General features: G+C 33.6%; 1 protein-coding gene across 7 annotated transcripts in view; it reads left to right on the top strand.

Annotated features, from left to right (window-relative positions):
- The window catches only part of LOC115211793 (roundabout homolog 1), a 703,622-nt gene that overhangs the window by 629,953 nt on the left and 55,915 nt on the right, over positions 1-17,754 (top strand). For 6 of the 7 annotated variants that reach the window (XM_036503450.1, XM_036503452.1, XM_036503453.1 and 3 more), the window contains 2 exons: positions 450-1,143; positions 2,358-2,560. In XM_036503450.1, the coding sequence (XP_036359343.1) occupies positions 450-1,143; positions 2,358-2,560 (897 nt within the window). The remainder of the gene's footprint in view (positions 1-449; positions 1,144-2,357; positions 2,561-17,754) is intronic. The other variant, XM_036503454.1, reaches the window with a different exon arrangement.

Raw genomic sequence — 17,754 nt, 5'->3', positions numbered from 1 at the left:
AAGCCTGATACTTATTCACTGGTCTCTTTTGCTGAACTACGAAACTACAGGGACCTAAACACACCAACACTGGTTGTCAAATGGTGATGCAGAACAAACACACACACACACACACACATATATATATATATATGACAAGCTTCTTTCAGTTTCCATAAACCAAATCAACCAACAAGGCTTTGTTGACCTGAGGCTATAGTAAAAAACACTTGCCTGAGGTGCCACACAGTGGGACTGAACCCAGAATTATGTGGTTTGGAAGCAAGTTTCTTACCACACAGCTACACCTGCATCTATGTTTGAATAATTTTTTGTTATTTCACTGTTTTTCAGCCTATTTATATACCATTATATTATTTCAAAATTTGTTTTACGAATGTTTGTTCTTGCGTGAGAATTCCTATATAGTGATTCGATGATTTTTTTTTTTTTTAAACTTTCTGTTTCAGATGAAACTGGTATGCCAATTAAAAGAGGTAGACGTCTATATAAAACTTGTGGTAATATTGGAAAACAGCCATTAGTGAACTGGGCAGAATTACTGCCACCTCCCCCTGAGCATCCTCCTCCTTGTGAAATGATATCGCCGGATTCACCAATGGGCACTCTCCATCGTAACATCCAGACTATGAATGGCGGGGGCCCTATATCACCCGTCTCCAAAATCTCGGCATGTTCGTGTCCCATTCAGTACAGTCAAGGAGGTCTGTATGGAAGAAACAATCCTTATTCAGATTCCGAGCAAAATAAATACGCTAAAATTCGTGAGAATCATCCATGTTCTGCGAAAACACTTAACCAACTACGAACTCAGTCTCCCTGCGGTGACATGAGAACATACTCTCCTCGTACAGTCAATTGTATGCAGCACAATTGCATGGGTCATGCCCCACGATGCTGTCATAGTGACTGTGAACAAAGCATTTATGGTCCGTCTCTCAAAGGTTATCGCCTACCTTCAGAAGGCGAAGGAGATTACCGTTATATTAGCAGTGATCCCGAGCGTGGTCCTACACCTCCGATCAGGATGCACTCTTCAAATATGATGGATTTGGCTGATGGACCCCACATGGACAGAGCATGCCAATCTTCTTTACCAAGTTTGGCAAATGAACGTATGCAATCACCTCTCTATCCAGCAAGGTAAGTTTTCTTGTTACCTTGATTTATTCTGTTTGGGATATCAATTGTATTTGAATCAGATGTTTTTGATTTCCAGGCAATTGTGATGTTATTTTTCCTTTCAAATTATTACTTTTCACTATATTAGAAAGCATGAATAGAGGAAATAGACTATATATATTACCTACATTTTTCTTTTTTTTTTTTAAACCTGATACCATCTTAGCATTCTCATTAATCTCATTTTATCATTTAGAAATACTAACTGAAAAATTATTTAAAGTCTAAAAAATGACGTCATTGATAAGAATTTTTTTCCTCCCTATGTACTTCTCTCTGTAGCTTATAAAGCACTTAATGCAGCTAATAAAACTCTTTCCATGAAGCCTTTCTATGAAATAAAGTTTATAATGTGCATGAAGAGGGAAAGAAGAAAATAAAATAACAATGAGTCGTGATAAAGACACAATGGTTGTGAACCATTTTGTGTTAACAACCATTGTTAAAAGACCTTTTTTTTTCTCCTTTTTTTGTTTTATCATTTATCTTTTTCTCATTAAATACTTAATGGCAAACTCTGTAAATGTTACATAGTCGGTCAAATTAGTTCTTACTTTACATTTGCCTGTCTCTTCTTCCACACCAATGAGCAAGCTGCTCCACTTGTTGGTTTCTAAAGTACTTTCTGCTTGATTTACAGAACAAGTTATTTAGAGAGAGAAAGAGAGAGAGAGAGAGAGAAGAGAGAGAGAGAGAGAGAGAGAGAGAGAACTGGAGGTGAGATGTAAATGAGAAGATATGTAAATGAATGACAGAGTGAATGATGAGAATAGATTAAGGTAGTTCTATGAAAATCCCTGAGTGGGAAGAGAATGATTTTACAGACTAAAAGGTAAGCTAAACTGATGAAGACTCAATTTTGAAAGTGTTTCACAGAAGGAAAGTAAACCTCCTATATGAACTGTGGTAAGTATTGTAGTACTAATAGTAGAAATTACTAGAACAGTATTAGTAAATATACTGTTTTTAGTAATTTCATTTTAGTAGTAGTAGTAGCAGTTGTAGAAGTAGTAATAGTAGTATTGCTTTTATTTTTGTTTATTAGCTTCAGTATGTGTTGTTCTATTAATCTTTTTTTTCATCTTGTCACATTTTATTTGAAATTCTGATAACTGAAGTCTAGATACTGATGTTATCAGGTATAATTTCCATTGTCTCTTATCTTCTTCTTACAGACTGGAGGTGACGGCTAGTGGTCCACATCTGAATATTGACTTTGAAGGCTTTTCTCAGAATCCAGACTCGCCGGTATCTGAGATCCCAGATTATGCCGGTGAGTCTGATTTGGACGATGTCCATCTCGATTTTGGATCCCCCCTTACTGATGGGGGAGATAGCAGTACTGAGGTTCAAAATGATGGCTTTGGAAATGTGACAGGTATTTCCGTGACTGTTCCAGACATTCAGACTGATAACCTATCTTTCCCTTATACTGCTTTTACCTCCTGAAACAATAACACACCTGGATTAGCCCTCTTTTCTTTTCTACCCATAAAATACCCATCTAAACCCTCAAAAATGCTTGCTCTTTTTTTCACTCACATCATCAACAGTCTTACTACTTGGAATGAGGCATTGCATTTATTAAAGAAATATAAATAAATAAATAAAAAGAAGCAAAGACAAATTGTTTTGAAAGGCATTTTATTTGGTAAAATTTGGGATATATTATGAACTAACTAAGGACATATAAAACTTGAAATAGGTTTTCAGCTAGCATTAACTCAGCTGGTCATGTGACTTTTTTCCTACCACCCCTTCACCCCACATTATTTAAAATTGAAATTACTTCAAAATTATTTTAAAAAGAAACAAAACAAAAAGGAGAATGAAATTAAAAGACAAATGTTAAAGAAAGCCAAAGAAAAGAAACCTGCCCTGCCCCTACCCCTCTCTCACCAGTGGAAATCATTATCAATCATATGAAATATGATAGGTTCACATCATGTATGATGACTTTGTCATTTGTTCAAAGTTATGATGTCATAAACACCAGTAACACAGCTCAGCATATAAAGTCTGCCGTGTAAAGCAATTAATTTCTGATATTCTTGAAAGTGGTTGTCAGTTCCAGACTTAGCATTAGAGCTGTTCTTATATGTCCATATTTAGTCGCAAATGTATTCTCAAAATTGCAAGCAAAAGTTCTTTTGATATCGATCTAACAGAAGTGTATCACTCACTCATACTCTCTCTCTCTCTCTCTCTCTCTCTCTCTATATATATATATATATATATATATATAATATATATATATATATATATATATTTCTACTTTACCACTGCTTACTATTTCTCCTTTGCTTCCATCATTTTCATCCCTTGCATGTTTGACTGCACTAGAAACTAACAACAGCTACATTTCACATATTATCATTAGTATTATTATTTCAAATTTTATTTTTTAACTTTTATTATTCTTTTAATTATAACCTACATGAAACATTGAAAATTGTTGCCAACACTTTCAAATGAAAATTGGAAAAGAAAAATAGCCAAGAATCAAAGCAAATCAAAAACAATTAAAAAGAACAACAACAAAAAGCACAAGTAAACACATATACACACACCAAAAAGGAAAAAAAAATTTATTAAAAAAAAAGAACACAACACTATGCCATTTAACTCCTAACTCGCACACTTTCCCCCCTCCCATCATGTGTGTGAAATCTAGGAATCCAAGTGAACAGATATACTCTGGGGAGGACTGTAAGATCTTAAAAAGGATGAAATACAAAGTTCTGTTATAAAATATTTCTTCACTCACTCCAGAATTTCAGCTGAGAAATAATTTATGATAAAATCAATACACCACTGCTGTTTCTCTCTCTTATTTTTTTTTTCATATATACATATATACATACATACATATATTTATATATCGGTGAGTTATTACATTTTTCAATGAGTTATTACATTTTTTTTTTCAGTGAGTTATTACATATTTTCATTTTGTTTTCTCTTGTTAGTTTTATTGCTGTTTTATTTTTGTAGTTTATTTATTTATTTATTTCTATTGTCTTTTTTTTTACTTTTATTTACTACTTACTTCTTTGAAGACAATTCCCAGAATTAAGTATTTGAAATTCCATGGCAACAACACAGCTTTATAAATATTAATATGCTTTCACACAGAATACCACACTATTATCATCTTCTGTTACATTCCTTCACTTTACTTCTCGATTTGTCATCTTTTCATCTTATTTTTCTTTTCATTTTTTCGATATCCTTTTCTTTTTTTTTTTTTTTGTTTTCAATAAAAATATGGAATCTGAACTAATTATGTACATTAAGCGCATATACTTATGCACTCACATACACTATACGAGTATGTAAGGTTTGCCTTAACTTCACAAGCTTTATTTCTTAATTTTAACAATAGCTTTCACGTAGATATCTGTTCAGTCTAATTGATTAATTAATATCATTGCTGAATCTCTAAACTGAATGCATCCCACTCCTAATTTTGTTTCTGCATTCATTTTACTTATATATAGCCTCACGTAGAGATTAAGTGAATGAGTGGATAAGCTATTGGCTTACAATCTCACATGTTGTAAGCTCAAATCAATTACAGATGTTCAATTAATTGTCTTTCTAGACAAGACTACTAACCTTATTACTTATTTACAACTTTTTGACACACTTTTCAATCCATAGCTGATGAAAGGTCCAACAGGTTTAGGTTCTGTCTTCATCATTGCACCTAAACTAACTAAACTGATTTTTATTGATGCAGATCAACACTTTTCCACAGACTCTAGTGTCTTTGATGAAGATTTAGTAAGCACTCCACTACCACCAACATAAAAAAGCTTCCCTATCATGAAGAGAACAAAACCCTTCAACCAGCTCAAAAAATAAACATCAGATGTTGCAAGGACTTTTAGCTCTGTGATATCTAATTAGTATTTTGGAAATAATCACACTGATCTGATTAAGTGGAAAATGTTTTTTATCTTTAGTTAACATTGTTCACATCATGTTACATTCCACTCTGAAGTAAAGTTCTATGTCAGTCACATCTGTCCCCTATCAGCCTCTTATATGAGTGGTTTAACTCTCCAACCCACTCAAAGAATAGATACCAGATGTGAGAACTTTTACCTCTTTAGTGTAATGTCTTCTTTAGCTAACCCTGTATTGCTTTATTTATAAATTCATTATAAATTATCTTCAATTAAATAGACTGATATAGACTAATATAATAAAAAACAAATTAATATTACAATAGTATATGTATGTTTCTACAACTAGATTAAATTTAAATGAAAATGTCCCTTCTAAAGTTATGAATATTTTATATATTTAACAATGTCATAGAAACTAGGGAGGATATCAGTGTCTCTTTAAGTAATATAACTATCCTGGCCTATATTGTTTCAACTACCTTAGTTTATAGCATATTAATTATCCTAGCCAGTGGCGTATTAACATCCTTAGCCTATACTATTTTAACTATTTTAGCCTATACCATCTTAACAACTTCAGCTAATAATGTTTTCACTATTAACAATGGTTAGTGCTTTATCATTCTTAGCAAGTAGTGTTTTTCAAATCCTATTGTCTTGTCTTTGCTTGCAAGGTTTTCACAGACATGTTCTATAGGTTTTAATCATCTTGGCCTGTACAGTGTATCAACTGTTCTGGACTGTAATATGTTCCCTGTACCAATCTATATCCTGTAGTGTTATACAATCTGTTTTTAATGACTTTGGTATCAGATTGAAATGAACATGTCAAGTAGTTTCTATAGTGTCCAGTTCACCTTAAAAACAACCTTCTCAAGGTTAGAACTCTCACAATCATAGGGTTTCTAACTATATGTGAGCAACATATCGAGCAATGCTGGGTAATGTTTCTGGAAGGCGAACATCATGTTAATACAGGATTGAAACAAATGATCTACTGCTTATCTTATCAAACATAGAAAAATGGATGAAAAATTGATGGTAATACCTTTTCTATGAATAATAATGGTTTTAAACAGTTTTATCCTTTTTGTCCTTACCATTTCTTTTTAGATATTGTATCAGAATTATATTATATAATGTTCCCTTTCTTTTCCTATGGTAACAGGGTGTAAATAAAGGAAGATTTGGTTGCTATTTCTAGCAGGTCAAACAATCACATAGTCTCTCTTGTTTGGTTAGTTTATTTCAGCTTCACTTTTAAGATATTTTGTGAAAATTTCCACATTATTTTAATTAAGTGGAAATGTTATCTAAAAGTAGTTAGGGAAATTCCCTTCATGTTACATATATTCTGAAGTAAAGTCTTGTCTCATCTGTCCCCTATCAACTTTTATAATGCCCTTCCTTTATATATTAATAATTCTCATTTCATTAATATTCTTATAATGATTTAGGAAATAGCATTCTGCATAAATTGTTAAGTAATATTAATTCTGTGATTTCCTTACCCTGGTGTGCCAAATTTACAGTATAATTATTTGCTATTTCTTGTTGCTGCTACCTATCTGTCTCTTCCAAATTTGGAGCATTTGTGTTCCAGAAGAGAAGAAAACAGTAATAAGCTTTCTTTAACTAGATTAATTAGTGATGACAGCTGACACCTCTCACTCACATTGTCTTCATATTCTAGTAAAAAAAGGAAGAGAAAGAAATTACTGTTTTTATATTCACCCAGTTTAACACTATCTTTGAGTACTTTTAGCAGAGTTCATTCGTTCATGTCAGGTCTCCAGTCTTAGAATAACTACCTTTCTTCCTCCCAGCAATCTCAGAGGCCCTAAAAATATCATGGGCACATTTATTGAAAAAGGTATTTTAAGTTGAAATAAACACAATTTATTTGCCAAGAATGAAGCAAATTAATTTAAAAGTTCAATGTTTGGCACTACAACAATGTTAATAGTTATACATTATTTTCACCTGACACAACCAATTTTCATTGGAGAAGTGGAATATTTTTCTTGGAATTTTACTCTGCTGTATATTTTTGTCTATTCTTAAAGACATGAAAGGCAAAGTGACATATTGTATTTTTGAACTCTGAACAAACTGCTAAAATTGTGAATTTTTAACAATTATTTTTTATATCAGAGGAGGGTAGGAAATGCTAATGATATCTTTGAAGTATTCCATAGCTGATAAGAGTAAGCAATGAAGTTATTCTCAACCCACAGACCTAACCTGGGTGCTTGCAACTTAGTGAACAGCCAAAGGCTGGTAGTTGTGTTATAAAGGGCAACAGATTAAGTCTGTAATCAAAGAACAAGGGAAACCTTGACAACAAAACCCCACACACTTTTCATCCAATTTTCATTCCTAAGGCTTTAGTCAATTCAATGTTACTATAACAGACACTTGCCTAAGATAGTATTGAACTTAAAACTATGAAATTGTGAAGCAAACATAACCACACAGCCATGCTAATGCCCATATATGTCAAAATAGAAGAATCTGCCTTAACTTCTGATTGCAAAAGCATGTTACTTATTATAAGGAAAGGACTTTTGCATTAACTGAGTTAACAGAGTAGAGGACAAAATACCATAAGGTATTTACTTATGGGCCTTTACTCTCTAAGTTCAGTTCTGCTAATCTTAACTTCTTGAATCAATGAAATAAAGTATTAGTCAAATAATTTATGCTATTGATTCACATTTGGTTTAAATTTCTAAAATTTGTAATGGTTTAAATTTAAATTGTTATTATTTGAATTGATATCAATTTAACTGACTATACTTCTCCCCACAAAATACATAAGCTTGTGCCATTATTAAAAATTAGTTAACCCTGTCACGCCAAGTTCCTGCTGTAGCAGGAATAGCTTAAATGTCATCTCTGCCAGATTCTCACTAAAGGAATAATGAACAGCACGCATAGAAAATGAAGATAAAATATTAAAATTAAACTGATCATGTTTCAGCTTTGTAATCAAGTGCATTTATGACTCATTGTTAATGGTGTCCTCCATAGCTGCTGTTTACTTTTGTTTTTAATAAAAAAAAATTGGGGGATGAAAGGAATGCATGATGAGCCCAGCACTTTGTCGTGTAAATGAGCAAGGCCTAGACTCTTTGCTGTTGAGGAAATTATTGATGATATTTATTCTTAAGATGAAGGGTTTACACTTACACCAGTAATAAGAATGATTCGGACAATCAATATGGTAAAAGTGATGAGGAAAGTAGCAATTCAGGTGAACAAATCTGATAGTTGAGAGATAGGTCTATTGTTATTCTCCTGAATTTTTATGTGATTTTTCCATTAGTTTGCCTGAAATTATTACTCTTAAGCTGTACATGCAACTACTTATTTTTCTGCTAAGGAGCTCAGGTGGAGGGTAAAGTTAGACACAGGGACACAAGTCTGAGAGGGTTAACAAATAAGGCATCATGGTGTTATGTGATGGTAACTCAAAACTAAATCTTAGAGGTTTGTTACTCCATCTTACTGAAGTAAGAATAAAACAGATTAGTAAAAGAATACTCTATAGAAAAACCTAAGTTTTATTTTTAAAAATAATGAGATATGCTTATGTTTTGTTTCATAAATGCCAAGAAACTTATCTTTATTCAGTTTATGAGCTGCTGGGATTTTACGTTTCATTGTCTATTCAAGAACACAGCATTAATGGCCCCTGTGTGTATTATAATAAAATACAGAAACTGAGATTCTACACTTTGTTGAATGTATCCAGTTTTTTGGTAGTGTTAGCTTGGGACAAACATCATGATAAAAATCTCCATGCACATGTAAAAAAAGTTTTTAAAATAAACATCGCAGTTGATGCAAGCAGAAAACTAATTTCATTTGTTTTTTGCTTGCATATGTATTTCTCTTTTTAATGCTTTCAAACAATAAAATCCACAAGAAAGTTACAGCATATATTTAGACTAAGTTTAACTCCATTCATAGAAGAGGTGTAAAAAATTGTATTTAACTCACTTCATTGAATGGTAATCTCTTGCTTCAGAAAGTGTAGGAACATGTAAATCAATAAGATTGATCCTAGTATAATACTGATTTCTTTTTATTGATTTCTTATTCATGAAGTAGAGGAACAAACAATCAATCAGTAGTGTTGGACTCACTATATTACTGGTATTTTTTTTATTGATTTCTCACTTCAAGGAGGAGAGAAACAAGTAATTACTAGGATTGATGTCACTGTTAATGGTTCTTATTTTTATTGTCTTCTTACTTCAGGGAGTAGAGAAACAAAATAGAATTGAATCAATATATTACCAATATTTATTTTTATTGCCGTCTTTAACAACTAATCAATTGAAACACAAGAATCCATGGAAGCAAATGATAGTCTGTGTCGGCAAATAGTAAAAAATACTCATAAAATGGAATAAATTATTTTGCTATGAGGAAGAGAATTTTAACGATTCTGGAAGAACCCTACATCAGAGAGAGATGGGGGTGGGGTTAAATATTTACTAGGAGTGTGAGAAAAATAGATTAGAAGTAGTGAAAGTTGAAACAAAAATTTATCAGTGATGAATAGTAAAATATAAGGAAGAGTTAAGAGGAAACAAATGTTGGTTGGAGAGAAACATTCAAAGGGTGGAGGAAATCAACAAGAACATTGGCATCATCATCAACATCATCATGATACATCCACTTTTCTGATAGGGGTTGGACAGATTGTCATGGTTTGAGTCAGTTCTTCAAAGTTACTAGTTTCCTAAGTATGGGTAGAGAACCTCATCTTGCTCATTTTCTTTTGGCACGCTTTTTGCAATTGGACTCCTTTCCTGTCACAAACTCCTTCACAGGCTTAACTGGATGCATTTTATCATGGCACAAGCACTAGAGAGTAGTCATGTCCTCAGAAAGTTACTTGCAAAGTCTTCACTCAAATGCCACGACTTTATAAAGATTACTGGGTGCATTTTATAGTGGAACCAACTCTAACGAGGCTTCTTTGTACACCACAAGACAAAAGAAGGTTCTCACTGCTCTACATTCATTTTGGATAGTGTGAGCAATAGACTGAATAGGAGAGACAATGACTGCAGAAGATAAATTAGAGTGAGAGGGAAAAATAGAGAGGATGAAGGGGAAAACGGTGGTATTTGGTGTGATAGTGTGGAAGAGGGGAGAGAAGTTGGTGACATTTCTAGAGGATTAATGAAGAGAAGCAGGAAGATGTAGAGCAGTGGTTCTCAACTAGGGTCCATATAACCCTTGGTGGTCCATACAGAATTTTATGGGGTCCATGTAAACAAGATAGTAAATCGGGGATTCACAGTGGTATTTAAGGGTATGTGAAAAAATTTTGCATGAAACAATTTGGTTTCTTACTCTAATGTTTAACATGTTCACAGACACTGAAACCTATACAAGTGAACATGTGATAGACAAAATAGGAATTTTGAAAGAAGTATCTATAATACTCGTTTTTAAACATTGAATGACTATGGGAGTCCACCAGGATAAAACAGTAATCAAAGTGTTCCAAAGATAAAATAATAATGGTTGAGAACTATTGATGTCGAGTATAAACAAAAAAAACAAAAGAGGAAGGGGAAGTCATTAAGATCAAGGAAAACATACATATACATAGCTTAGTGCATGCATATGTATATACAAAACAGGCAAAGACCCCTTTTGGTCATGAATGACCATGGGATTGCACCAAGAAGTTCCTGTGAGGCACAAGTCCAGGCAAGGTCGTTTATAGAAGACCAGCAGTTGCCCATGCATACCAGTTTCCCTTCTGGTATCCAAAGGAAAGGCAAAAGCCGATACAGGTTGGCACCAGTGATGTCACAACTCATTTCGAGGCAGAGTGAACTTGAGCAATGTGAAATAAAGTGTCTTGCTCAAGATTACAACACACAGCCTGGTCTGGGAACCAAACTCACTACCTCATGATTATGAGCCAGGTGCTCTAACCACTGAGCTATGCACTTTCACTATATACGTATACATAGCTATACATATGTGTGTGTATTTGAATTTTCCTTAGACATCAACATACATTTATTCAAACTAAATATCAAAGCTAGTTCTGTCTCACCAAGAGGATTCTTTGAACTAAACTAGAAAAACATTAATTCTGGCATAATGGTTATGACATTAAAATGCTACATTGTTAACTGTATGGCCATTAATTCAAATCTTAAAGCAACAATTCTGTTGTGCTCCTAAGAAAAGAAAGAATTCTGTAGTGTCCAGTTTGCTTGACTGAACAAAAATGAGGGTTCAACATTAATTTCAGAACTGTGTTGTGGGCAGTAGAGAGGGCATTTAATTGTAAAAACAGCTTCTCCATCAAATAAACCATCTATTTAGTCATGCATGCATAAAAAGGAATGTAAATTTGTAAAATATATGTATGTAAGCATGTGTGTGTGTGTGTGAATATACAAATATGTATGTGTATGGGTGTGCAGCAGATAAAGAATAAATTTTAGTACATCTTTCTCTTTAGTTACAATTGTTTCAGCACACCTTCATTTCTAATGCTAGCATGTCAATGATTCCATGTGGAAAGTTCCACAATATTTGCAGTTGGTTTTATTGGAAACATAATGACTTTCTACACCCTCTCTCTATATGTGTGTGTGTGTTTGTAAATACAACAATCACATGGATTTTAAGACTATTTTCCTAGCTAAAACAGGAGGTTAACCTTGCTGGGTTCCAAGGTAATCTTCTCCATTTTTCCATATCTTCTTAATGCCCTCTCACTCATCCCTTGCCCTCTTTGGCTCCTTCATCAACTTTAACCATATTTCTCTTGGTTCACCCCTTCCTCTACTTCCGCATTGATTTCTACCACTGCTCTCCAGAGCGGAGAAGAGTGACAGAAATCTTTCAACCTTCCTCAACATGATCTGGCTTTGTTCTCATCATTTTCTACAATTCATTGTTTGACTTCCTCTCTGAATTATTCTTGTTTCAATTTTCAACCTTTACTACTGTGCTACATTCATCCAACTCTCTCTCTCTCCTATAACAAAACACTTTTCACACATGCATTTTGAGTAACATTACCCTCTTCATTAGCATGTCACTAAGTTCCTGGAATTTCTTCTATGTACATTTCACTCTAGCCTCTGTCATCAAGTCTGATCTGCTTCCCCATTCAACATGTCTCTTAAGTAATTACAAACTTATCCACACTGGAGATATGCCTGTGGCCAGGAATATCAATATAGAAGCAGCTGTCTAAGCTTCTGTCTTTTATCAAGTTTTAGTTGCAAAGAAATAAGAAAATAGAGAGATAAGAAAGGAAAAGAAACAAAAAATAAAAAAGGTGGAGGGATAAAGCAGCAGAAGAAAGAGAGGGGGATGTGATGGGCCACATATTCCAGAACAAGTTGGGTGCTCATCTCCACCACACAGTAATGATTCAATGGCGTTGCTGCAGAGAATGGTCAGTGACACTTGCTGCAGCAACCACTCCAACTCACTGGGCTCATTTCTCCAATTGGCTACCATTATCCCTATTTTTCAAGAAAGTGGCAGAATTAAAAGAGCATTAAACATTAGCTTCTTTCCTTTCCTTGCTAAGTTCAAACCCCACTGACCCCACAACTTTGCCTTTCATCTTTCTGGTGGTATATATACATAAGATACAATTTCATGGCTTTAAGCTATTGACATAAATTTCCTCTATGGGCAGCTTGCTAGTACTTATCTGTTACTTGCAAGTAAGTATGACCTGCTAGCTTGTACCATGATTTTGTAATTTGCTTTAGATACTTGTACAGTTGTTAGCAGACATAGACATCTTTTCAACCTACTACCATTGACCCAGCAGGAACATTGAGGATGTAACTACTAGAGAATGAAACAGTTACACTAGCAGCCAGATTCATGTCTTTGAGTACACAGACTGGAGCAGTGTGAAATGAGGTACCTTGATCAACAAGCTGCCTGTTCCAAAGATCAGCCCTTCAGTATTCAAATCAGCCATATCCGGCCCAAATATTCTACCTGTTTTATGTTCAAATTAGCCAGATCTGGCTTCTAATGCTAACCTTACAATATCATTCTTTCTAAAAATTATACAATCACATTGTCAAAATCTCAAAGCTACAAGATAATACATGATTAATTCAAAACAATGCAAAAAAATATTACATATGACAAAGTAATCTGAATGCTAAAGGATTAAACTCACAACTTTATGACCATGAGCTCACACATCCTAACCACTAAGACCTTCATTAGTATATCATAGGTAACAATTATATGAGCTCACTCATCCTAACCTTCACTAGTATACTATAAGTAACAATATATGAGCCCACTCATCCTAACCATCACTAGTATATTGTTGGTAACAATATAAGAGCTCACACATCTTAACCTTCACTAGTATATTGTTGGTAACGATATATGAGCTCACACATCTTAACCTTTACTAGTATATTGTTGGTAACAACATATGAGCTCACTCATCCTAACCTTCACTAGGATACTATAAGTAACAATATATGAGCTCACACATCCTAACCATCACTAGTATATTGTAGGTAACACTCCCTAAAGATCTAGTACTTATTCTTAATTGCTCTGTCATTCTTAAACAAGACTTTCTCCTCTGGCAAAATATTCAGCACTTAAACCCAGTATATTATTGATTCTACTTTCATTAACACCAACATAAACAAGTCAGATAATTTCTGTATTTTTAGGACATTAATGAGAAACTCATTCATTACCAAATTGTTTCAGAAACATGCAAAATGGAGTTTAGTTACTCAATCAAAACTACTTACCAATGGAGCAGTATATCTCTTTTATTAAATTATTTGGCCTTTTGTACCTCCAGTATAATGTCAGCGTGACATATCTTCAATAAAGAAAGAACTATTTTAATGGTGAATTTAGTTTGTAATATTAATCATGAGGAATAAGAATATGTTTCAGCAAAAAAAAAAAAAATGCTTCAGTTTTATAAAATGAGACAAGTAAAATTAACGTCCCTTCTTCCTTCTTCCTCTACCAACACCCCTACAACTTAGATTGCAATGTTTAAAGTAAGCATTTAGCTGTAACCCTATTAATTAATTCTTTCTATTTTTTAATAGAAAGGTAACTGGAGATGTAGCTTCACATTACATTTCTATCATCATGTTTAAAGGTGGGGTAATATATTTAGAAGATCAGATGTTGGATAGAAGGAGAAAGAAAATAAACTCTTCAGTCTTATGAGAGAGCCTCTGCTTGATCACTCAGCCTGCTGAAAATAACAGCTAAATCTCTTTCAAATCGCTGTAACCTCAGGTCGCCTTCAGCCACACACACTCTCTCTCTCTCTCTCTCTCTCTCTCTCTCTCTCTCTCTCTCTCTCTCTCTCTCTCTCTCTCTCTCTCTCATGCGCACACACATAGATATGAAACTTAAGCCAGGAAAACTTCAATAAATAGGTTTGCCAATGCAGACAGGAAAAAAAGAACTCAAAACACAAGTGTGTGTGTGTGTGTATGTATATATAATAATATTAATAATAATAACAACAATAATAATATTTGGCAGAAGTAACCAAGTGACTCAAGGGCCAAGAGTTTTGTGTGTTAGTTTGTTAAGTGCTAACACATGAAACTCTTGGCCCTTGAGACACTGTTACTTCTACCAAATATCGATAAAAAATATACACTTTAATGAATAGAAATCCCTAAAATGAGTCCCAGACTAAGTACTGGGGTTAATATAATTAACTCAATCCTTTAAGGTGGTGTTCCAGTATGGCCTCAATCCAGTGACTGAAACCCATGAAAGAATATAAAAATTGTCCAAGTATTTACTAAATAACATGCTTATTTTTAACGTAATTCTACCAAATTTTTATGCATGTCTTGCATCTGCAGAAACTGAAAAAATATCTGTTGAAGAATCTTAAGTCTTAAACTATATATTTCCATTTTCCTTTGTGTGAAAATGGTTTATCTATTCTTCAGCTGAATCTGTCACATGATCTTGATGGTTCCTTTTGCCATTCTTTCAACTTAACTGAATTTGCCATCAACCCTAATTATCGGAAAGAACTTTAAAACATTTTACACCTTTGATGCTTGGCACAGTTAAAAGACCAACTATTCTAATGTAGATTTGTAGAAAACACTCTCTTTAATCAAAATATGCTATGCAAGAAGAGCCTTCAGCATATTTGCTAGCCCTGTCATCCATAATTTTCAGCTCAGCACATGCTGACATGTTTTAAATGCTGTAACATGTCAATAGAAACTGGAAGTGGAAGGTTGGATTTAGACAGGAAAAAATAAAGCAGAGAAAAGGAGGGTAGTAAAAAAAATCTGCTGAGTCAAGAGAAAATATTTTGTAAGAGAACAATAACATATTGAATCTACAGCCATCAAAGAAACACTTTTAATAAATATTTCTTTTTTTCTGATATCACCATTGGTAATTTATTTTTGCATAAGACATTCATTCACAGTGAATAAAATCCAACTGAAATATGTTGGAGATAGCAGTAGTAGTAGAGCTACCTCTACTGAAACTACTTAAAGAATAGATTATTTCTTAAATAAAAGAAGGTTCTCTCTGGTTGTTTGACCTGTTAAAAAAACAGCCAAATCACACCCTACCATCTTGAAATTAAAAGAAGGTTGCATTAGATGATGTTGCCCTCATTACACTATCTTTGATAAAAAAAAACCATAATGGTCATGGTTCTGCCTTAATCAGAGCTGATCTGGAGCTAAACAATCACAATGATACATCCTTTCTTAAATCATCAGCAAGCGAACCCTTTTATTGTTGCATACATGACCTACTAGAAATAGCATTCAACCAAATATTCCTCAAATCATGCCCTAGGATCTTTGGGGTGGGTGGGAAAGCAACATCCTGTAGTGTAAATTTAGATGCCCTCCATTTAATGAAAATATGGTTTCAATTCTGACTCAAGGCCAGCAGTTTTTGGGAAGGGGGAAAATCGATTACTTTAACCCCAGTGCTCAACTGGTACTTATTTTATTGACTCTGAAAGGATGAATGGTAAAGTCAGTGGAATTCAAACCCAGAACTTAAAGATGGATAAAATGCTACTAAGCATTTTGCCTGGTGTGATAATGATTCTGCCAGCTCACCACTCATCTGAAGAAAATATTAAAAAAAGAATTTAAATTGGAAGGTCATGGTCAGAACACTCTTTAATCAAGTACTGCTTGTGATGGAACTCAACAGCAACATAGATTCTTTCTATCATTTAGTCAGTGACTGATAGAAAACCATTTCAGATTATCAGGTATCCAGTCTGGGAATAATTTATTTCCACCAGTTTCGGAAATCTTGAAAAAGAGTATTGTTCTTTATCCTTCGAACTAGATTTTGGAGGTGTTTAGTAAAATGGTGTGCATTCACTTTACAATCACATGATTTCAGCTTTAGTCTTTCTATGAAGCAATGAGGGTTTGCAACAAGAAAATCTGCCTTAATGTTTTTCGTCTGACCCATACAAGCATGGAAAAGTAGACATTAAAACAATGATGATGAGTGTATATTAGACTAGTGTTAACTGATTGAAAATTCATTATTCATATTCTAATTAGATTTTGATTGAGATTTTAATTTAAATATGAACACTTTACTATGAGCAATCTGGGTGAAGAGGGGTACCAAGATAAAGATTAATATGATTAATATCAAATTTTACCATTAGAAAAAATGCTGTGTTAGGAGATATCACATTGTGATTGACTTAGAGGTACCAGTATATTTCAAGGGTTTAATGATTAAGCTTGCTGCCATTTAGGAAATTTGTTGTGTTTCCTAGAACTGTCATTCTTTTAGCAGTAGCAGCAACAAATATCAATATGCTATCTTTTAAGAACTGAACTTTACTTATATATTAAATGATTCTGTATCCTTGCAAGTCTTATAACACCGCCATCATTTATAATTTTCAATATGGCTTTTTAATTAGACTACTTAATTATTACAAACCATCATCTTTGATTTAAAGCTAAAGCTTAATTGTTCTCTTTTGTTAATTTCATAGAAAACAGGAAACAATGTTTTTGTTTAATTCCAGCTCACCTCCAATCAAATGAATCTGTGTTCTAGAGTTTTTCAGCTATAGTATATTTAGTATCACATTAGGCAATTTCATTTTCTCTTAATCTGAGGGATCCTTGACTTTTATTTCTGGGAGGTTGAGTTACCACAAAAGAGCATCCTCTGTTGGCCTGTGAAAAAATATATTTCTTATCTACCCATCTATATCAAATTGTAAAGTAGGAATACAAATACAACCTATACCCAGAGGTGCTTTTAACAGACTTTGTTTCATGACATTAAGCAGATATGAAACAAATCTTCCCACTAGATAGAATGTCAGTCATTAACACTTAATATTCCCTTCTGAATTGGTTCCTATCCTCAAAGTGTGGGGGAACTGAGGTAACACAGAGTAAAACAGTCTACTCCAGAAACATTGTGATTAAAGATAAATATCCTTCTCAGTAAGTAGGATGCTAGTCTATCTCAGACATTCCAAGTTTATCTACTGCCTGTTCTGAAGTCTTAGGTGAACTGAAAGTAAATTTTAATAAAGTGTCCTGACCCAGATACACGATGAAACATCTAAGTGAATTTGAATTCATGAACA

Source organism: Octopus sinensis, linkage group LG5 (assembly GCF_006345805.1).
Source record: "Octopus sinensis linkage group LG5, ASM634580v1, whole genome shotgun sequence".
Taxonomy (NCBI): Eukaryota; Metazoa; Mollusca; class Cephalopoda; order Octopoda; family Octopodidae; genus Octopus; species Octopus sinensis.
This window is presented reverse-complemented; position numbering and strand designations above follow the sequence as displayed.